This window comes from Herpailurus yagouaroundi, unplaced genomic scaffold, assembly GCF_014898765.1.
Source record: "Herpailurus yagouaroundi ecotype Mexico unplaced genomic scaffold, PumYag 189, whole genome shotgun sequence".
In the NCBI taxonomy this organism is placed as follows: Eukaryota; Metazoa; Chordata; class Mammalia; order Carnivora; family Felidae; genus Herpailurus; species Herpailurus yagouaroundi.
This window is the reverse complement of record NW_024412420.1, coordinates 17,494,560-17,516,037: the sequence shown is the minus strand read 5'-3', so window position 1 is coordinate 17,516,037 and position 21,478 is coordinate 17,494,560. Positions and strand designations below refer to the sequence as shown.

Genomic DNA, 21,478 nt, shown 5'->3' with positions numbered 1-21,478 from the left:
GGGACAGAGCAAAGCCATTCTCTTAATGTCACAGAAGGAGGCTCCACAGCCACAAAACGGAACTTTATTTAGTCACAGACACTGACCCTCCATCCATGAGCCCCAGAGGCAAGGGCCTGGGGCCCAGGGCTCCATACCCAGAGCTCGTCCTTGGAGCTGGGCAGGGTAGGACACTGGCTGAGGGCCAGAGCTGTCTCTTGCTTACAGCCTTAGGCCTAGGGTAGCAGCAGCTGTGGCTTGGCCTCTCCCAATGCTGGGGGCTTGGCTTTGTGCCGCACTCCCCTTCCTGACTGAGCTCTATAAAGGACTATTAAAAAAAAAAAAAAAATACAAGCAAAGTGCTTTGAAAAAGGGGAGAACACTGGAAACTATCCAGAACACAGAGAACACCCTATTCCTGCTACAGGGGTGGAGGGAGAAGGTAGAGGCGGCTAGGTGCCTACAGGGGAAGCGGACACAACCTTCATTCCTGCTGTGTGACTTTAGTCTCAAAAGATGGATATTCCCTTAAGAAACAGAAAAATACTCCAGGCTCCCTACAGAAGTATGCTGGGGCCATGCTGAGCTGCCCTGGCAGGCAGCCCTGGGTACTGAGGAGCAGACATGCAAGACAATGGAAAGAGCTAGGGCCACAGCTGGGAGGGAATCCTCCGAGCCCCGGCTGCCCACTGAGCTAGACCGCCAGCTCAGCTCTGAATTTCTGGACCCTAAAAGTGAAAGAAGATGACGTCCTCGTTTTCTACCTGAGTTGTGCTTGCACAGAGGGGGCGTCTGTACCCTCGTGGACGTGAAGGGGAGGCCCTGTACCTGCCTCCTATGTCCTGAGGAGGAGGACCCACCGCATCCTTTCCACCCCTCCCTCCCAAGCCCTTGGGCCCAGCTCTGGCCAGGAAAGGGGGGAGGCCATAAAGAAGGAAGACCATGCCTTTCATTTTCTCCCTATATCCTTATCGTCCGTACATCCCAAATACTAGGAAGCTGAAAAAGACGGTGACCCCCACCAGGGAGACGGTGGCAGGTGCTGTGAAGAACTGGCGGTAATTGATACGGAAGTACCAGACCACACCCAACAGCACCACAAACACGGGCACCATGAGGCTGCCCACACTGACGCCAAGGCTGGGGGGTTCAGTGGCCGAAGAGGGGGCCAAGGATGCTGAGGGGCCTGGAACAGCTGACCCTGGGGGAGAGCGGTGGCAGTGAATCACACAGTTGTCGGTAATGTTCAGAGAACGCAGTGTGCGGGCTGGGTCCTGCAGCAGACGGCCCTGGTAGATCAGTTTCATCTGGCTCTCTTGTCCAGGGAAGTATTTACTGTAGGGATGAAAGAGGCAGAAGGAAACACAGAAGGCGAGGAATGAGAAGGCAAACAGGCCTGGACTGACAAAGCAGGGCAATGAGGGGAAAAACCAAAGGGTGAGTTTCTAAGAAGTATCCTACGCAATCCTAGTGGGGGCTGGATGGACCTGACCCATCCCTGCTGCTCCCATGTGGACACCAGCCTCCTCCCAGGTGACCAAGGGCTGAGGGCACGGGCTACGAGAAGCCTCCCGCTCTCCAGGCCACTCACCTCTTCAGGGCACCCACAGTATCCTCCGGCCTGGCCACAGCCAGCTCCTCGGTGTCATTGAGGAATTTGAGCCGCACATTGATGAGGCCAGGGCTGGGGGGGAGGCAGCTGCCATCCTCAGGTCTCAGGGGGGCCTCTGGACTGCTGCTTTCTGGGCCCGCTTGTCTTTTGGTCAGGCCTTGGATGTCAAGCAGATGCTCAAGGCTCGGCTCAACGCCACCCCCGGCTCCGGGCTCCCCTGTGGGGTCTCCCCCACCTTCGCCAGCCTCTTCAGCCTTCTCGTCATTACCCTCTGATGGATGGGGAAGTTCAGTGGGCTCTGGGGTGCCTTGGCCCGCTACTAGATGGTCCACGTGTCCCAGGTGGAGGACGGATGTGTCGCCAGCTGACACAATGGTGCCCAGGAGCTGGTTGCTACCGCTGTCTGCTACGTAGGTAGAGAGCCAAGCTAGGACCAAGGCTAGAATCAGCACCACCACACCTGCCACCACAGTCACCTCATTACCCACACCCTCAATGAGGGTGACATCAGAGAGCTCCATGGCCTGGCTGCTGACTGGGTCGACACTGCAGGAACAAAGGGGGATAGCATAAGCAGGGTACGTGGAGTTGCAGCCAGGTCCCTAGCTTGTTTACGTTTTAACTGAGCCAGCCCTGAAAGAGAATGGGAGTTCGGCTCCCCATAGAAGGGGGAACAAACCTTCCTACCTCCGGACCCCCAACCTAAAGCTAAGGACTTCCCTTCTGTCTCCAATGCGAAACACTAGTTTTCGGGATCCACACCTTCCCTCTCTCACATTTCAACCTCCCGAGAGCATGGATCATCAGGAAAACCTCAGGACTTTGTTGCTGCTGCTGCTGCTGCAACTCGTCGTTGCTTTTTTGGTAGGCGGGGGAAAACATTTGCCTCTTTGAGCCCTGAGTTTCTCTAGGATTTCTATCACTTGGTCCAGCAACTATGCCCCCCCCCCCCACCCCGAGAAGCCTCCAAGGAGGCTTCAGAGAGACCAAAGAGCCTGAAATATTTCATTCTAGGGCCTTCTGGAAACACAGCGCGGCCACTCTTGCCAGATTGTCTCATTTGAACCCTACCTCGTTCGTGGTCACCTATTCAGGCGCAGGTGTCAAGAACCAAAAAAACATTTTTTCACCAGAAGCAGAGTCACAGACCACCCCAAAGGGACAACTGTGTAGGGCCCATCAGCAGACATTATGCAGCAGGCACTGTGTCTCCCGCCTCTGAAACACTTCCGGCGAGCCCTAGGGAGCGAAGGAGGACGGACACCAGAAACACCACCCTTCTGGGTCATCGTAGGCTCACGACTGCAAAACCACTACCTAGGTGGAAATGACTTGGAAGAGATTCCAAAATAGCTCTCACAATCCATACCTGTCTCTCTCTTCTCGTACCGTGTAGTTTCTCCCTTGGTAGTTCCTTAGAAAGGCAGGAAAACCTTTCTTTTGCTCCTTAGAGGACCTACTCTTTCCCTTGGAGAGTGTGCTGTTTTCACAGCTGTCCCGGGCAAATCCGATCGGATGATTATCATTAATAAACTATTCTCACGATACCTATAACATTTCATTACACTCATCTACTTGTCCATCTCTCCCTACTAGACTTCTGGATGACAAGTATTTTTCTCTGTACCCCAGTGCCTGGCATGATGCCATAGAAACTGCTCAAAGAATATGTGCGTGACATGTCAACATCTGAATAGCTTCCACATCCTTACTTAGAACATGGGCCCTGGAGTGAAAACAAAAACAGAACACTAATTACAATCCTGCTCTTGCCTTTTACTAGCTCTGTAACCTCGGACAACTTTCTCAGAGCCTCAGCTTTCTCATCAGTAAAATGGGGTTAAAAATAGCACCTACCTCATAAGGTTGTTTTGACGGTGACGGGAAATCATCGAAGCAAGATACCTAGCACAGGGTCTGGCACATGGCAACCGTTCAATAAATGGTAGCAGTTACTTCTCGCTCCCCAGACTAGCCCCTGATGGTAATAAGAAGGTTAATGTCACCAACCCTGATTTACAGAAAAGGAAACTGCGGCGAAGAGACGCGAAAACGACTGGCACAGACACAGGGAACTTTCGGGGGCAGGGCCCAGGCAGGACCCCAGGTCTCCGGCCTCAGAGGCCTCTGCTCTCTCCTCAGCCTGTGAGCGACACTGACGGCGCGGTGAGGAGGGGTCCCGACCCTGCGTTTTCTGAGGCGCAGGCTCCGCGTTGGGCGGTCCTATTCCCGCGGCGCCGGAGAGAAGTCCGTGGGCCCACCTGAGCCGAAAGGCTGCCCGGTCCCTGGCCAGCAAGCTCAGTTCTCCCAGCCCGTAAGGGGTAGAGTCGGAAGAGGGGGTCACAAACCATCCACACCCCTCAAACTTCGGGGCGGGGCTGAGGGCCTGAGGGCGGGGCTTGAGTACGCGGGGAGTCATGGGAAATTAAAGGGAGATTGGACCAGTACGGTGCCTGGATAGGGAAGGAGATCCTCACCAGAAAGGGCCAGACCAAGTGTTTTGACTTCGCCAGGAAGGCCCATGGACTCACCTTTCCGTAGGGGCCGGGGGAGGGGCTGGCTATCCCCGATTCTGTCCAGGGTCCGGTTTCTTCCGGCTTCTCCCGGAAGCTGTTTGAACCAGAGAAGGAAGTCCCGCCTCCGCGCTTTGCACTGATGACGTAAATCTACGTAAGGCGGGCTGACGTAAATGTATTCTTTAAATAAAAGGGACAGGTTTCTCAGCGGAAGGAGGGGCGGAGTCACTGTTGGCGGGATCATCGCCCTCCCGGGGCGGAGCCACACTCACTGGGAGGGGCCTAAGGAGCCCATGGGTGGGGGGCGGGGCCAGATGGGATTGGGGGAGGTGCTTGGGGGAGGGCGTGGCTTCGCGTCTGGAAAACTGAGGCGGGCTGGCACAGCTGGGCAGAACGTGAGCGGCGCTTCCCTTGTCCCAGCCTGTTCTTCCGGTCTTGTTCCCAGCCTCCCGGGCTGATTGGATTTAATACTGCTCTGTCCTGTGCACTGAGTTCCTGGTTAGCGGGATCAGTGAGGACTGACCTCCAAAAGTTCAACTCAGGCTAGTCTATAGACAGGAGGCAATTTAGTCACCGGCCGGCTGCTCCAAGAATGTGGCCCCAGGTAGCGTGGGACCTTGGTGAATAAGGCGAGAAAGCATTTCAAAGAAGGCACAGATTCAGCGCAGGCTTAAGGCGCAAGAAAAGGAGCACAGAAAAAGACAGGGGGAAAAAGGTTCATCTCCCAAGAACTTATCTGAATTTTTGCAATTAAAATTCTTTCATGGGGCGCCTGGGTGGCTCAGTCCGTTGGGCGTCGAACTTCGGCTCAGGTCATGATCTCGCAGTCCGTGAGTTCGAACCCCTCATCCGGGTCTGCGCTGACGACCCTGCTTCGAGTTCTGTCTCCCTCTCTTTCTGCCCCTCCCTCGCTCACACTCTGTCTCTCTCTCTCTCTCTCTCTCTCAAATATAAAATTCTTTCGGGGGTGCCTGGCTGGCTCAGTTGAGGGTGTGAGTTTGAGCCCCACATTGGACATAGAGATTATTTAAAAAAATTTTTTTTTTCCAAAAGACATGTTAGGATTTTTGTCGTTTTCTGGTGAACTATTGAATGAAGTATAAAAAAGGCAGACAGGGGTAAACTTATAAGCGAAGAGCTGGTGGTTTTCACCAATTAAATACCAGTGGAACCCACACTCAGATAAAAACATAGCAAATGACCCCATAACCCCTCTTCATGTCCTGTTCCAGCCACTGACTTCTGTCACCATAGATTAGTTTTCTCTGGTTTTGTACTTTGTATAAATGGAATCAAACCATCTAGCTTTTCCCCCCCAAGTCTTATTGTGAAATACACATAAATTTACCGTTTTGACCATATAATTTATTTATTTACTTACTGGTTGATTTATGTTTTAGAGAGCATGCGCAAGTGAGGGAGAGGGGCAGAAGGAGAGAGAATCTTAAGCAGGCTCCACACTCAGCATGGAGCCTGATGTGGGGCTCAATCCCACAACCCTGGGATCATGACCTGAGCTGCAACCGAGTCGGATGCTCAACTGACTGAGCCATCTAGGTGCCCCTGTTTTGTTTATGTAAGTAGTCTCTACACCCAACCTGAGGCTCAAACTCATGACCGCGATCAAGATCAAGAGTCACATGCTTTACCACCTGAGCCAGCCAGGCGCCCCCACTTTAACCATTTTAAGTGGCTAAGTCAGTGGCATTAAGGACATTCCTAATGTCATGCACACATCACCACTATCCATTTCCTATACCCATGCCTCCTTCCCGCCTCTATTATACTTTCTATGAATTTTCTTATTCCAGGTATCTCCTATAAGTGGAATTGTACAATATTTGTCTTTTTTGTATCCGGCTTATTTCACTTAACCATGTTTTCAGGGCTCATCCATGTTGTAGACTGTACCAAAATGTCATTCCTTTTTCAGGCTGAATAATATTTCATCGTATGTGTATAGCACATTTTCTTCATCCGTTAATCTGTTAATGGACATTTGTGTTGTTTCCACCTTGTGGCTATTGTGAATAGTGCTGCTACGCACATTGATGTACGAGTTATCTATTTGAGTCCCTGCTTTCAATTCTTTGGTCTGGCTTCTTTTGATCAACAGTACGTTTGTGAAATGCAAGGTATTTAAAAAAAATTTTTTTTTTACGTTTATTTATTTTTTGAGAGACATAGAGAGACAGAGCACAAGTTGGGGAGGGGCAGAGAGACAAGGAGACACAGAATCCGAAGCAGGCTCCAGGCTCCGAGCTGTCAGCACAGAGCTCGACGCGGGGCTCGAACCCACAAACCGCTAGATCATGACCTAAGCCGAAGTCAGACGCTTAACCGACGGAGCCACCCAGGGCCCCAGCAAGGGATTTTTTTTTTTAATGTATGTTTATTTTTGAAAGAGACGGAGAGCACAAGTGGGGGAGGGGCAAAAAGAGAGAGAGGGAGACACAGGATCATAAGCAGTCTCCAGTTTCTGAGCAGTCATCCCAGAGCCTGTCACAGGGCTCGAACACATGACCCGTGAGATCATGACCTGAGCAGAAGTCGGTCACTTCACCGGCTGAGCCACCCAGGTGCCCCTGAAAGGTAAGGTATTGTTTTAATGTCTGCATATGTGTATTTTGGGGGGTTAAAATTTAGTGTTTTTATTTTGAAGAATGCTGGAGGGGGCAGGGCATCATAATATAGCTACACGGAGTTTTGAAGAGTGAATAGAGATTTATCAAGCAAAGTTCCAAACAGAGAGAGTAGCAAGTTCAAGGGCTCTCAATAAATACTTGGGGGAATGAATAAGCCAATGAGCTGAACCACTATTAGCGCTTTTGAGAGTTTATTATGTGCCAGGTACTGTGCTAAGTACTTCATATACATTATCTTATGGAGCCCAATCAAGTAGCTCTTATTATACACATTTTATAGGTTTGGGAACTGAGGCTCACAGAAAATAAATAATTGTCCACATGAGGCCATTTGTGCTGTAGCTAAAGTCATCCAGTGCCTGTGCTCGAGCTGTCTCTCTCTTTCTCTCTCTCTCTGTCAGTGTGATCTTATTGTCAGTATTTGGTCCCTTCCTTTTTTCATTAATTGTGTACCATGAAGCGTCTCCTATGTCACTGAATATTTTTATAGCATCATAGCATAGCTTTAAATAGCTGTTCAACAGTATTATCTTCCATGTTGCACCGTAATCTTTTTTAATGTTTATTTGTTTTTGAGAGAGAGAGAGAGAGCATGAGCGGGGGAGGGCAGAGAGAGACAGAGACAGAGAATCCAAAGCAGGCTCCAGGCTCCGAGCTGTCAGCACAGAGACCAACGCAGGGCTTGCATCCACAAGCCGTGAGATCATGACCTGGGCCAAAGTTGGACGCTTAACCGAGTCTCAATAAAAATTTTTGTGTGTCTTCGATGACAGATTTTTGTACACATCCATGATTTTTTCCCTAGGATAAATTCCTAAAAATGGAATTGCTGGATCGAAGGGTGTTCACATTATCAAGGTTTTTGATACATGCCCTCTAGCAGGTTGTACCTATTTCCATTCCTATAGCAACGTGAGTGGCACCCGCTACTGTTTCCTTCCCCCAAAACAGGGTGGAGGCTAGAGAGAATGGGGATTAATGGGGGGAGGTGCTGAGAATCCTGATACAAGATCCTACAAGGAGGAAAGAGCAGAGGGAAAGGGGGAAGTGAAAATCAAGGCTATCTGAGAAGGGAATACTTGACTGAGCAGTGACCTCTGAAGCCCAGGAGGGCGGAGCCAGTGGCCAGGGCTGCCCTGCAGAGGAGGCTGGAAATCCGGCTTTTTGACTGCCCCAGCTATCTGACTAATCCATCTGGGGACTAGGCACAAACACTCTCGTGTTTCGTAAGCTGCGTGGACCGACTTCTGCCAGGACGCTTATCATACTGTATTGTCGTTTTTAATTTTTTTGTTTTACCAAATTCCTTAAAGGGAGGAGCTGTGGTTTTCGTGTCCTATTTATTTATTTATTTATTTATTTATTTATTTATTTATTTTTACTCCACCATGCCCCCAATCGATTCCGGTGCCTGCCTACAGGAGTTACTGGGTCAAGATATATTCAATGAATGATGGTTGGATTCAGAGAAGCTGGAGGGAAGAGGTGGGGAATTTGAGAGAGTTCTCTTCTCTGCTGGCCAAAGGTGAAGTGCTAAGACGGCCGTGGCAGGGAAGAAAATGGATGGAACAGAAGAGGAAGAAGGATTGGCTAGGGGTGAGGTAGACTTGGAATGCTCAGCTGCTGGGATGAAGGGTTGATAAAAGTGGAGGTTGGGCATAATGTATAGAATGGTAGAATCACTATGTTGTATACGCGAAACTAATGTAATGTTGTATGTCAACCATACTTCAAGAATACAAAAAATTTTTTTAAAGTTTATTTATATTTGAGAGAGAGAGAGAGAGAGAGAGAGAGAGCAAGCAGGGGAGGGGCAGAGAAAGAGGGAAAGAGAGAGAATCTCGAGTAGGCTCTGTGCTCCTTGTGCAGAGCCCTGAGAGCCCAACATGGATGCTTAACCGACTGAGCCACCCAGGCGCCCCCAGAAGGAGACATTTTTTATGTTTATTTATTTTTGAGAGGGGAGGGGAGAGAACAAGTAGGGGAGGGGCAGAGAGAGAAGGGAACAGAAGATCTGAAGCAGGCTCTGCGCTGATAGTAGAGCCCGATGCGGGGCTCGAACTCTCAAACAACGAGATCATGACCTGAGCTGAAGTCAGACGCTTAACCCACCGAGCCACCTAGGTGCCCCTAAACATTTTTTTAAAGAGAAAAAAGAGGGGCGCCTGGGTGGCTCAGTCGGTTAAGTATCCGACTTCGGCTCAGGTCATGATCTTGCGGTTCGTGAGTTCAAGCCCCGCGTCGGGCTCTGTGCTGACCGCTCAGAGCCTGGAGCCTGTTTCAGATTCTGTGTCTCCCTCTCTCGCTCTGACCCTCCCCCGTTCATGTTCTGTCTCTCTCTGTCTCAAAAATAAATAAACATTAAAAAAAATTTTTTTTTAAAGAGAAAAAAGAAACCGGGGAGGTTGAGTCTAGCAAAGGATGCATTTTATGAATGTGGAGAGAAAAGGACAAGAAACAGTTAAGAGTGTTTTGAAAGGGGCTTTCCGGGGCACCTGGATTGGAATGTGTACAGTAAGTCTGTTTTACTAAAACTGCTCCTTCCCCAAGCACTCTGTGTCATTCATCCATGTTTGCCAATCTGATAGAGAGAGGCGAGTCTGTTCCTTTGATTTCCTTCATTGGCTTACTAGAGAGTTTCCCTTTTTTCGTATTTCTTCAATCACTTTGTAAATTGATTGTTTAGGCCTTTTGTGTTTTCTTCCCTTAAAAAACTTTTAATTTCACAAGAATCCATGGGTACCTGTTTCTAAAAAATTCAAATATGAAAAAAAAAAAAACTTAAAAAAAAAAAACCCACATAGTGGCAGGGTGCCTGGCTGGCTCAGTCATACAGCATGAGACTCTTGATCTCAGGGTTGTGAGTTCAAGCCCCACACTAGGCGTGGAGCCTACTCCAACAACAACAACAACAAACACATGGTGGGATTGAAATTTTTTTTTTAAATTTAAAATATGGACCGTATATTTTTTCTTTCTTTTTTAATGTTTATTTTTGAGAGAGAGAGAGAGAGAGAGAATAGAAGAGAATAGAATAGAGATAATGAATAGAAGTCCATGTCTGGACTTCTAACCCATAGGAACCATAAGATAATAAATGTGTGTTGTTGTTGTTGTTGTTGTTGTTGTTGTTGTTGTTTAGTGTTTATTTTTGAGACAGAGAGAGACAGAGCATGAGCGGGGAAGGGTCAGGGAGAGAGGGAGACACAGAATCCGAAGCAGGCTCCAGGCTCTGAGCTGTCAGCACAGAGCCCGATGTGGGGCCCGAACCCACAAACCACGAGATCATGACCTGAGCGGAAGTGGGACGCTTAACCGACTGAGCCACCCAGGCGCCCCTTAAATACAGACCGTGAAATGCCCCACTGTCACAGTCCTTCTCCCCTCCCAGAGGAGAATTTTTGGGCACCTGCCTCTGGGCCTTTCTCTCTTCATCTGCGATCGTGGGGTCTGGTTTTGTTTGTTTGCTGGACGTATCGCATTCCGACCTATTTTTTTCTCTTCAACAACGGCCTTGAAAATCTTTCCAAGGTAATACCTTGTGCTGGTCACGTGGAAGCCCTCCCCAGTTCTTTCCTGCTGGAGAGACTACCCTTTGTAAGGGCCGCGTTGTACACCAGAGTATGGATTTATTCACGATTTCCCGCTTCGTTGTGTCCTCCTTGCAGGCAGTGCTGGGGCGAACGTTCCCATGTGTGCCAGCCTTTTGTGTAACTGGGGAGCAGTGCTTAAGGGTGCCACTAAATCGCCCACCAAAAAGGCAATTTCCCTTCCCACCAACAGGATGAGCAAAAAGTTCCATCTTCCTGGGCACTGTGTGTTATCAGTCTTTACCAATTAATTCCCTCAACCTGGTGGGCGAATAATATCTTATTATTGTTTCAGTTTGCATTTTCCTGATTGCTGGTGAGGTTGAGCATCGCCATTCATGGATTTGACAGATATTGGAGGGTCCGCTCTCCGCAAAGCCCTGCACAAGCACCCAGTCACCAGTGGTGAATAAACCAGATACTGTTCCTGGGGCGCCCGGGGGCTCAGTCAGTTAATCGTCCAACTTTGGCTCAGGTCATGATCTCGAAGTTTGTGGGTTCGGGCCCCACGTCGGGCTCTGTGCTGACAGCTCAGAGCTTTGGATACTGTCTGTCTGTCTCTCTCTGCCCTTCCTCCGCTCTCTCTCTCAAAAATAAACATTAAAAACAAACAAAAAACCCAGATACTGTTCCTATCCTCACAGATGAAGGAAGTGAAATCTTTTAGTTGCAGATTTTCCCCCCAATATTTTGTCTTTTTTTTTTTTAAGTTTTATTTATTTTGGGGGGGGCAGAGAGAGAGGAAGAGAGAGACTCCCAAGCAGGCTCCACGCTACCGGTGGGGGCTCGAACACATGAACTGTGAGATCACGACCTGAGCCGAAATCAAGAGTCAGACGCTCAACTGATTGAGCCACCCAGGCACCCCCAATATTTTGTCGTTTACTTGTGCTTATGATCTGGTGGTTTTATAACCAAATAAAAACAATTTTTTTTCTGTATCCAATCTATTAATCTTTTATGCTTTCACCCTTGAAGATCTTCTCCTACCCCAAAATAACATACATAATCTCATGTCTCTTTGGGGGTTTTATTAAGTGGGTATTTTGTCACGGCTGTAAATAGAACAGAAGAGGCAGAGCTCACTGGGGTCTGCCTACTGTTAAGGGGTGGACCCCTCAGCATCCTCCCCTGAGAGCGAGGCTCCCAGCTTGGGCCCAGGACTAGAGAGGATTTCCCTCTCTTCTCTTTGGGTCTGCGAAATTAAAGCAAAACTTTCTTCCAGAAAGGAGAGGCTGCCTCTCTGCATGCCAAGGTACAAAACCGTCCTCGTGTTGGGGGGAGGGAAGATCCTCAGATGCAACTCTCCCCGGAGGAGAGTGGGCCGGGCGACAGCAGCAGGAGGCGGCCCCCAGGACTCCTGACCCATCTCTACCGTGTGACTCCAGGTAGTAATGGCAGGGGACAGCCCAGGTCCCTCAGCAAAAGGACTCTCCTGCGGTGGGTACGACAGGCTCAGGGTCTGGCAGGGGCCTTCTGTTTGTTCTTATACCCTTTTTCCTATCAGAAGAGTAACAGGTGCTCCGTGCAGAAAACTTGGGAACCACGGAAGAGCACAAAGGTGGGGTGAAAGAAATGGAGTGAGGGGGACCTCAGCCACATTTTTTTTTTTAATTTTTTAATGTTTACTTTTGAGAGACAGAGCGTGAGCGGGGAAGGGGCAGAGAGAGGAGACAGAACCTGCAGCAGGCTCCAGGCTCCGCGCTGCCAGCACAGAGGCCGATGTGGGGCTCGAACCCTCGAACCCTCGAACCCTTGAGCCATGAGATCATGACCTGAGCCGAAGTCGGACGCTCAACCGACTGAGCCACCCAGGCGCCCCGTATCTCAGCCACATTTCAATCTCACACATCCACACTTTGATTCTGGGCACAAGTCATTTATTTGCATTCATAAAAACTGCTTTGGCTCAAAAGGTTCCTCTTAAAGATGAATGATGGTACTTTAGACTCTGGGGCCGGAGGAGGAAGTGAGAAGGGGGACAGCTGGTGGCTTGTCCTCCTGTCACAGGCCCTTAGAGACCACAAGTGTAGTGACCATTGTTTAAGACACCATGCATCACTGCACAGGGGGCACAGGGGGCACGACCGTAAACAGGTCCCAGGCATCACGCATTTATTCCTTCTTCAACAACCATTTGCTGAAATGCCTGTTCCAGGAATGCAGTCCTGGTCTCAGCCAAGCCGATGCAGACACAGGCTCTTATTTTTAAAAGTGCAATCCAAAGAGGGCTCTGAGGAGATCGTGCTATTGGGCTGATAGCGCTATTTTGTCCTCAGCTTCGACCAGGCCAAAAAAAATGCGGGAAGGGTACACCAGGCAGAGGGAACAGCACATACAGGTGCATGGAAGCGAAGCAGCGTGGCTCTTATCCAGCAACCAGCTGCTAAGTTTGCTAAGGCTGGGTCACAGGAACCTCAGAGGGAGAAGGGGGGGGGGGGTGGGTCAGAGGACCAGAGAGCTTGGCGGAGGCAGCGGTGGAAGATGTATCAATCTTACTGAATTTGGATTTTAGCCTGCAGGTAGTGAGGAGCCGCTGAAGGGCATGATCAGAGTTGTGATTCCCAAAGGGAGTTCCGGCATCCTTGCCGGGCATGGGTCTCAAGACCAGGCAGCAAAGTCTTCCCGTCAAGCAACAGAGGCAGTTCGGGCAGAGGCAGTGCAGGTACAGGCAGAGTCTGTGACTCTTGACGAGGCCAGACAAGGACACGGGTGGCAGGGGATGGGGGGAACAACAAGGATCCCCCCTCCTGGCCTGGGGGCCAGGTGGATGGGGGGGCATCCACGTAAGCAAAGGAGATGGAGGTGGGTGAAGGCGGAGTGTGCAGACCTTCCCATCGGACAGCGGAAGCCCGGGTGGGGTTGGAGGTCAGCAAGCAGCTCGGGAAGCCGCGGGAGGGATGAGCTGGCGTGGGACTCACTGGATACGCCCCTCAGCACGCAGCATCAGGTAGTCCCTGAGGACGGGGGGCAGTGGGAGGCTGGCGATGGCCTGGCGGCAGCGGCCACCCAACTGGGCCCGCACAGCCAGCCGGGCCAGGTGCTGCAACCGCCTGGGCTGGTTCACCATGCACAGGGCCGAGGTGTAGAAGGCTTCATGCTCCTAGGCCAGGAGTGGAATCGGATCAGATGGCCCAGTACCATTGACTCTGACCTCTCAGGATGACCTAGAGCTGGGGGCCCCGGGGGCATTTGCAACATGCACCCCCCCCCCCCCCCGCCCCAGGTGTTTGGTGCATCTTGAAAGACTCAGATTCAGAGCCCAGAGGCTCGGCAGGGGTCATGGGAGATGGGACCGTGCTGTAGGGCAGGGTCTCAGCCATGACTGTACCCACGCCCAACTCCAAAGATGCCAACACAGCCCGCTGATAAATGCCCGTGCTGGCACAAGTGACAGAGGCAGGAGAGGTGTGTGGGATTAGAGGTTGTTCTGAGGTGCCAGGGGGAGGGGGGCCCTGGGAAGCCCATCCCGGATGGATAAGGCCTGGGGCTCATCCTTCCTCTCCATCTCCCCCAGAGCCCAGGAAGGAGCTGTGCCCCTGGGGTGGACATGCTTACCTGCCACAGCTCTGGGAGCACTGCCTCCACCCAGGTATCACAGGATGGGACATAAGGGTAGGCATTAAGCAGGACTTCCAGGGCCCGAGGGAAGTTGGCACAGTGTTTCAGCATCTAGGAATCAAAAGAGGGTCTTAGGGTCACCATGGCTCTCCCAGCCAAGGGCAGACCCAAGCCCAGCCGAAGCCGAAGCCCCATTCACACCCAAATTTGGGAGGCGAAAGTCTGAGTCTCTCCCCACTCTTTCCCATGCCTCGGTTTACCCCACCTTCAAGTGGGCTGCAACCTGTTGGCCCCAACCAGTCTCCTTGGGAACTCTCTTCTCCTTAGACACGCTCCCCTATAGCCCTCAGTGGTCCTTTCCAAGGTGGGGACAGACGACCACAGAGCCGGGCTCTCAGTCTCTCGGTCCCCCTCTTCCCGGGGGGGGGGGGGGGGGGAATTCCAGCCGTGAGCTCCCCACCCAATCCGGGCCTCCTTGCACAGGCCCTCCCTGCACACCTCAGGGCGCACAGGCTGGGCCCCGTAGTCAAGCAGCGCTGAGAAGAGGACCTCGGGCTCCCAGTTGGGGGCGTCCTGGACGGCCTGCAGCGCACAGTCCATGGGCGTGTGGCCCGCCCCGTTGGGCACTCCAGCGCAGGCCCCGTGGCGCAGCAGCAGCTCGGCCAGGCCCCCGCAGCCATTGGCACAGGCGTTGTGCAGCGGCGTGTGGCGCTTGCGCCCGGCAGCGCGGGCATCTGCCCCGGCCGCCAGGAGCCGGCGCGCTGCCGCCTGGTGACGTCGGCAGCTGCTTGGGCCCTCGGCCCCCGCGCACGCCGCGTTCAGGGCCGTCTCGCCCTGGCTGGTGCGCAGGTGCACGTTGGCGCCGTGCTCCAGGTAGAGGGCCACGTGCTCCTCCAGGCCGCGAGCCGCCGCCACGTGCAGGGGTGTCATCTCGCTGTCCTGCGCCGCCAAGTTCACAGTCGCGCCCGCTTCCAGCAGCAGCTTGGCGCACCTGGGGGCAAGGCGCAAGGCCCAGAGGCCAATGCTGAGGGACCAAGGCCTGGCCTGCGGTCATCCCCTTCCCCCTTGCTTCCCATCCCGCTGGCCTAGAGGCTGGAAGCGAGCGTGGTGTGCACCATCAGACTCACAGAAGCCCCAGGACAGACGGCAGAGCCTCAAGGCCTATCGATGTCACCAGGAACATCTCCAGGTTTCAGATAAAACCTCAGCCAAGAAGGGGCTCAGCACGGCCAAGGACCCACAGCAAGTTAGAGGCAGCGTCAGAATTAGTACTCACTGCTTCAGACAGTTCCTCCCAGAATCTATTTCCTCAGTAAATTCTAATCATGGGCTAATTTTTGTTTCTGAAACCTGACTCCCCAAGCGGATTGGGACCCTGCCCGCCGCCCCGCCCCAGGGCCTGGTTCTGATCCCCTTGCCAGTGGTCTCCTAACATTTTGATAGCACAAAATGTTTTGAAAACCCACTACTGTGTCCTTGATGAACGTTACGCATAGAAAATTAGAGTATGAGGCGGAAAGAAAAAGAAATAGAAGTCCTAATATTTTCTTCATGCCTCCAACCTGGAAGACCACCCTTCTGGACCAGTGATATCCACTCAAGCAGAGGAAGGCACCTGAAGACCCACCCTCTCTCCTTTCCCCTAGAGAAAACAACAAAACCCAGATTTTAGGGAGCACGTGTTTCACGGTCTTCCAGTACCTGGAAAAATTACAGGCCAGAACACTGTTGAGGCAAACATACATCATTAACCACCACGGGGTAAAACAAACACGAAACAAACTCCATTAATGATGCAATTAAACTAACAGTAATTTATAATTAAAAAGCCAGAATGGGAGCCACTGGAAGCCCAGGAGCAGATCCGGCATCCCCAGAAAAACCCTGATGACCAGGTGTCAGTGTCCCTCCCCCAAATGGCCATTATCCCAGCCCCCCCCCCCCCCCGCCTCCTCAGTTCACAGATGCAGGAGGCTCCATGCTCCGTGGCCAAGAATGGAGTAGCAGCCCAGTCATCTGTAAATTTTCTTTCCTCGGTCAGTTCTAATCATGGGCTAATTTTTGTCTCTAAATACTACACTTAAATAACACTTAAGTGTCATGATCTCGTGGTTGGGGCGTTGGAGCCCCACGTCGGGTTCTGTGCTGACAGCTCGGAGCCTGGAGCCTGCTTTGGGTTCTGGGTCTCCCTCTCTCTCTGCCCCTCCTGTGCTCGCGCTCTGTCTCTCAAAAAAAAAAAAAATGAATAAAGATTAAAAAAAATTTTTAATGAAAAATAAATAAATAACACTGGAGAGCTCACTCAGGAGGGTTTCAGTAAGTTTCACTTAAAAGGATAAAGTCGGTTGGAAAGTGCACCATGTGCTCATAAGAATTCAAGAAAGGGATGGAAACTTAGAATCACTTGGGTCCATTGCTGATCTGGATCCAGCTGGGGAGAGGTCCCCAGCACGTGGGCTGTGGAGTGTCTCCCAGAAGCCCTTGACTCCCTACCACTGCCAGCCCTGGCTGGGGACCTGATTTGGAAAAGTACGAATACTGTCATGTAGGGGGGGGGCCAAAACCCTGTTAATCTTTTTTTTTAAGTTTTTTTGTTTTTTTTTTTAGTATAGTTGACACACAATGTTACATTAATTTCAAGTGTACAACTTAGTGATTTGACAAGTTTATACATTATTCTATGTTCACAAGTGTAAGCTACCGTCTGTCCTGTTACATCGCTATAACGATGTTCCTTATGCTGTGCCTTTATTCCCCTGCCTTATCCATTCTGTAACTGGAGACCTGTATCTCCCCCTCCCCTTCACTCATTTGGCACAACCCTCGACCCCTGGAAAAACTTGTCGATCTTAAAATTTGGGAGGAGGAGGTGTGTGTGTGGCCGGGGCTTGTACTAAGGTTGGGAAACACTGGGCTACATCTTTCTTGATGCCTGCCTTAAAACAGGTAGGAATTTGGCTACAGAGGATGCATAGAGGCTAAGAGACTGTGGTTGGGATAGGTTTTCCAAAAAAAACAACAAGGCTTCTGCCCCCAGGGCTTAGCTCACATGACGGACAAGTTACTAAAACTTTTTGAGCCTCAGTTTTCTCACCCATAGGATGACACCTGTCTCCCAGGTTGTTGTGAGGACATGTGTATGTGAGGTGTTTCCCCTTCTTCCGGCCATGTGAGCTAGACACACACACACACACACACACACACACACACACACACCCCTCCCCTGGGCACCTACTGCAAGGACTCAGGGGCTGTGCAGAGGTGCAAGGGGGTCGTGCCCTCCTCGGACAACACGTTGGCCTTGGCACCGAAGGTCAGCAGCAGCTGCACACAGTCAGACTGGGCCCGGGCACAGGCCTCATGCAAGGCTGCCCGGCCTCCGACCCGGGCGTCCAGCTCAGCTCCCTGCCGGATCAGGTGGCGGGCACAGTCAGTGTAGCCTCGGGCAGCAGCGATGGTGAGGGGTGCCGTCTGCTTCGTCTTAGGCGTCAGCACCCAGAACCCTGGGGAGAGGAGGCAGTGTTGGGGGCAGGGTATGTGATATCCGCAGGGCAGGTTGTGGCATGCAATTGACCCTGGCCTTCCCTCTGCACCCTTGGCTGAGCACGAACGCTGTGCAGGGCTGTACCTACGGAGAGGGGCTCACTCAATATAAATTGGGACAGCCTTTTATTTTATTTTACTTAAATTTTTAAATTTTTATTTGAGAGAGAGAGAGAGCACACACACGAGAGTGGGGGAAGGGGGCAGAGAGAAAGAGAGAGAGAGAGACAGAGACAGAGAGAATCCCAAGCAGGCTCTATGCTCAGTGTGGAACCTGACTCGAGGCTTGATCCTAGGTGAGATCATGACCTGAGCTGAAATCAAGAGTCAGACATGCTCAACCGACTGAGCCAACCAGGCACCCCCAAGGGCTTAGGACGCAGATGCCTAATATCCAACTGTAAGTTGTTTGCATTACGGTGAAGGAGATTCCTGGGTTTGCCAAATTTGGAGTAAAGCATGCTTTGTTTTTTATTAGGATTGAAATTAAGGCCGAGTTCCATTTGGGGATAGATATGCTTCAGGATGAGACCAGGATACCCTGGGTCGGGTCACATTTCTAACAGTTAAGGCCAAGCAGGAGTCTGACGCTGGCAGTGACTGTGAGAACATAAGCTCTCCGAGGATTTTGAGCCCCCAGATCCATGTGTGGGATTTGAGGCAATCTCTGTCGGTCCTAAGAGCAGGGCGATCTCAGTTGAGGTATTTGGTTTACACGGACAAACCCACGGGTCAGAATAGCACCTAAGGAAACTCTCTGGCAAGTACACAAAGATGTTCATCATATTGCTATTTAAAATAATTTTCTAAAAAAGGAACCCCATCTACCCAGTCTATTTGGGGGCTGGTTATATAAATCATGGCACACTCATACAATATAATTTATGCATCTATTTAAAATATTATGTGGAGGCGCCTGGCTGGCTCAGTTAGTGAAGTGCGTGACTCTTGATCTTGGGGTTGTGAGTTTGAGCCCCACATAGGGTGTACAGATCACTTAAAAATAAAATCTTACTTATTTTATTTAAAAAATCTTAAAGCGTTTATTCATTTTAGAGAGAGAGAGAGAGTGAGTGGGTGCATGTGCGCGCGTGCACAGGGATGGGGGTGCAGAGAGAGGGGGAGATGGAGAATCCCAAGCAGGCTCAGCACTGTCAGCACAAAGCCAGACACGGGGCTCAAACTCACAAACCATGAGATCATGACCTGAGCAGAAATCCTTAAAAATAAAATTTTAGGCGTGCCCGGGTGGCTCAGTCGGTTAAGCATCCAACTCCTGCTTTCGGCTCAGGTCATGATCCCACGTTTGTGAGACTGAACCCTGCGTCACCTGCTCTCTGCCCCTCCCCTGCTTGCGATCATGTTTACATGACTCTCTCTCTCAAAATAAAAAAACTTAAAAAAAAACCCTTAAATATGTGTGTGTGTGTGTGTGTGTATGTATTCAGAGAAAAAATTGCATTAGAATAACTGTTCCCATGTAATTGATATGTTAATATAACTTTAACTCTGAAAAGACATACAAAACGCTAACTACGCTTCATCTCTGCTTAGGAGGGAGCTAGAATGGGCTGTAGGAAGGAATGGTCAAGGCTGTGGTGGGGAGGGAGGCAGCGGGGCCAAGGCTGTCCTCTTCCCCACCCCCACCCCCACCCCCTTACCCTCCCTCATCTTCTGCCCCACTGGTGCTCCCTACCCTGTTCAGCTGACCAGGCCAGCTGGTTGCTCACAGTCTCCACAATCATGTTGGCAGCGTCTTCATCTTGGAACAGGGCTTGGACCTGTGGCAGGTCACCGGAGAACAGAGCATTGTGCACGGCCGGGTCTCGGCAGCAGCGGCGTGGCCTGGTGAGTCGGGCACGGGTGCTGGGGGGGCACCTTTGGCTTCGGCACCGCTGGGCCGCAGCCCGCCGCCGGTCCTCCCACTCCAGCCACTCCCGCTGCAGGCGGAGCGCGCGCAGCGCGGAGGAGGTGAAGGGGAAGGTCTCTTCTGCCATGCGGAGGGGCCCAGGGGTCTGGGCAGTGGCAGCTGGGCACAGCCCGGTTCCCTCCGCCGACTGCCTCCCTCGCTCTGAGCAGCCACCCTGCCCCTCACTCGTGACCCAGCAAGAGCAGCTGACGCTATAAATAGGTCCTTCGCTGGTTTAGTAAACACCGCTTGCCCAGAGTCGTGATCCTGGTGCAGAGAAGGTGTTGGGCCAACGCCTGCCCGGGCTGACAGCCTCCCAATGGGGCAGTGGCCCTCAGCTGAGGCCATCCGGGACGGAACTTCATGGTCAGCATCCCCTACTTCTCTGGAGAGAGCATCTTGGGTTGGCAAGGGCCGAGGGGAGTGAAACAGTCAATCTGGGAGACGGGCAGGACAGGGAGGAAGAGCCTGAGTGCCCCTGCCTCTCAGATGTTGGCCGGAGGGCGGAGCCCAGCCCAGGAGATACGGGCAGGTGGAGACAGGATGCAGCCAGGTCTTCCAGCGTCTGCCGTGGTAGGGATAACTCTGCACACATATGCACAGGGCTTTGCAAGTAATTACATTACCTTTACGTTCATCTTCTTCTTTTTGATGTTTATTTATTTATTTTGAGAGAGAATGTGCAAGCAGGGAGGAGCAGAGAGAGAGAGAGAGAGAGAGAGAGAGAGAGAGAATCTCAAGCAGGTGCCTCGCTGTCAGCACAGAGCCTGATTCAGAGCTCAAACCCACGAACCATGAAGTCATGACCTGAACCGAAATTAAGAGATGGATGTTTAGCCAACTGAGCCACCCAGGCACCCCAATTTTTACACCCATCTTCACTCCAAGGGCCATACTTCCTGGCTCACGGAGGTAAAAAGCTTGGTTTTGACAATAAATTATACAATCAAGCCACTGATCACACTTGAACACCTCTGAGGTGGGTGGTTTTATGTCGGTTTTAACGATGAGGAACTTAAGGGAAAATTAACAAGGGAAATTACTGGCTCCAAGGTCACCGCTTGGAGCGGAGCCAGGACTAGGACCCCAGGTGGCCAGACTGCATAGATGGTGCACTTTGGCTCCAGCTGCTGTGGCCACATGAGGGCGGACAATGGTGAGAGCCTTTCCCCACCCTCCCAGCAGGCCAGCATGATCTCTAGAAACTGCCCGCAATGAATTTTGTGTCCCCGCCCCCCCACCCCCCAGCACCTAAAAGGGCTCACCTGCCTGCCAGGCAAGGGGTCCACCTGGCAACTGGGGACTAGGACCAAAGACACCTACAAACCACAAACTCATTCACCAAGAGAAAGCAGCTGTCCTTCCAGGAGCCTCTAGAGGGAGGAACGAGGCCGTGAAATAGCACTGGCTGGTGCTGCAGCCAAGTGGGGGGGGGGGGGGGGGAAGGGGAGGGTACAAGGGATGCCCCAGCCTCGGCTGTCCCAATCCCCGACCTCTCCCAGTGTGCTGGCAGGAGGCCCCTCGGCCCCTCAGGGCCAGCCGAGCCCCACGGCGCCCCGGTCCATCTGCCCCAGCGCTGCGGGCTCTCCTGGCCCCTCGGCCCGCAGTGCCTCCTCCCCTCCCTGGCACCGCAGCAGCCCCTGCTCCCTTACCACCGACTACTTCCTCCCCCTGATCCCTCACACAAAGTCCCAGCGCTGCTTCTCACACTGTCAGTCACCATCTCAGTGCCCTTAACTCAGACGGGCCCAGCCTCCTGCTGTTCCTTTCTCTGGCCACAATCCCTCTGCTCTGCCACCCAAGTGGAGGGATCTAAAATGGTTCATTTCCTAGCTTGACGGTGTCTGCTGGCTTCCAACAGCTGCCCTCTCCAAAGTGAAGCCCGGTTCCTCGGGCCCAAAGCGTCCTCATTGAGGCTCCTCACCCTTCCCTGCCACTCCCCTGCCCCGCGCTCCAGGAGGACTTCACACGGACTTTGCGAAGGACCTAGCCCAGTGTCCCGTGGACAGAAGTCAGCCATGCTGGGCCAGGATTTATTCAGCTGGGTCTCTGCGGCCCAGCAAGGGCCTGGCACACAATAGGTCTGGATGTGGTGTTTAGAAGCGCTTGGCTGGCAGCAGGCT

General features: G+C 52.0%; 2 protein-coding genes and 1 long non-coding RNA gene across 5 annotated transcripts; all 3 read right to left on the bottom strand.

The window, feature by feature from the left end:
- Positions 1-28: 28 nt before the first annotated feature.
- Positions 29-4,247, bottom strand: TMUB2 (transmembrane and ubiquitin like domain containing 2). Of its 3 annotated transcripts, none has more exons than XM_040497760.1 (4): positions 4,123-4,247; positions 3,449-3,569; positions 1,571-2,137; positions 29-1,314 (listed from the first exon to the last, which is right to left on the bottom strand). In XM_040497760.1, the coding sequence occupies exons 2-4, from the start codon at positions 3,481-3,483 to the stop codon at positions 948-950; spliced, it is 969 nt and encodes a 322-aa protein (XP_040353694.1). In that variant the 5' UTR covers positions 3,484-3,569; positions 4,123-4,247; the 3' UTR covers positions 29-947. The 3 variants fall into 3 exon arrangements, with proteins under 3 accessions (XP_040353694.1, XP_040353695.1, XP_040353693.1); XM_040497761.1 differs by lacking the exon at positions 4,123-4,247 and adding an exon at positions 2,961-3,317 and having other exon boundaries at positions 3,449-4,026; XM_040497759.1 differs by lacking the exon at positions 4,123-4,247 and having other exon boundaries at positions 3,449-4,026.
- On the bottom strand, positions 49-11,900 carry LOC121045091 (uncharacterized). Its single transcript, XR_005797587.1, has 3 exons — positions 11,890-11,900; positions 10,758-10,763; positions 49-811 (listed from the first exon to the last, which is right to left on the bottom strand). It is a non-coding gene; the product is annotated as an uncharacterized LOC121045091 (long non-coding RNA).
- A 300-nt stretch (positions 11,901-12,200) lies between these two features.
- ASB16 (ankyrin repeat and SOCS box containing 16) lies at positions 12,201-19,943 on the bottom strand. Its single transcript, XM_040497752.1, has 5 exons — positions 19,143-19,943; positions 17,139-17,406; positions 14,402-14,894; positions 13,901-14,014; positions 12,201-13,445 (listed from the first exon to the last, which is right to left on the bottom strand). Exons 1-5 carry the CDS (start codon positions 19,441-19,443, stop codon positions 13,260-13,262), a joined length of 1,362 nt encoding a protein of 453 aa, XP_040353686.1. The 5' UTR covers positions 19,444-19,943; the 3' UTR covers positions 12,201-13,259.
- Between the last annotated feature and the right edge of the window lie 1,535 nt (positions 19,944-21,478).

What these genes read in the sequence shown, in the direction of transcription:
- TMUB2 (XM_040497760.1), bottom strand. Translation starts at nt 3,483, where the DNA reads ATGATTTCCCGTCACCGTCAAAACAACCTTATGAG. An exon ending in CGTCAAAACAACCTTATGAG is followed by an intron (nt 2,138 to 3,448) that starts GTAGGTGCTATT and finishes TTGTTCCTGCAG; the next exon opens with TGTCGACCCAGTCAGCAGCC. An exon ending in ACTGTGGGTGCCCTGAAGAG is followed by an intron (nt 1,315 to 1,570) that starts GTGAGTGGCCTG and finishes TCATCCCTACAG; the next exon opens with TAAATACTTCCCTGGACAAG.
- ASB16 (XM_040497752.1), bottom strand. Translation starts at nt 19,443, where the DNA reads ATGGCAGAAGAGACCTTCCCCTTCACCTCCTCCGCGCTGCGCGCGCTC. An exon ending in CCCAGCCTGTGCGCCCTGAG is followed by an intron (nt 14,015 to 14,401) that starts GTGTGCAGGGAG and finishes TTTGATTCCTAG; the next exon opens with ATGCTGAAACACTGTGCCAA. An exon ending in TGCTCCCAGAGCTGTGGCAG is followed by an intron (nt 13,446 to 13,900) that starts GTAAGCATGTCC and finishes CTCCTGGCCTAG; the next exon opens with GAGCATGAAGCCTTCTACAC.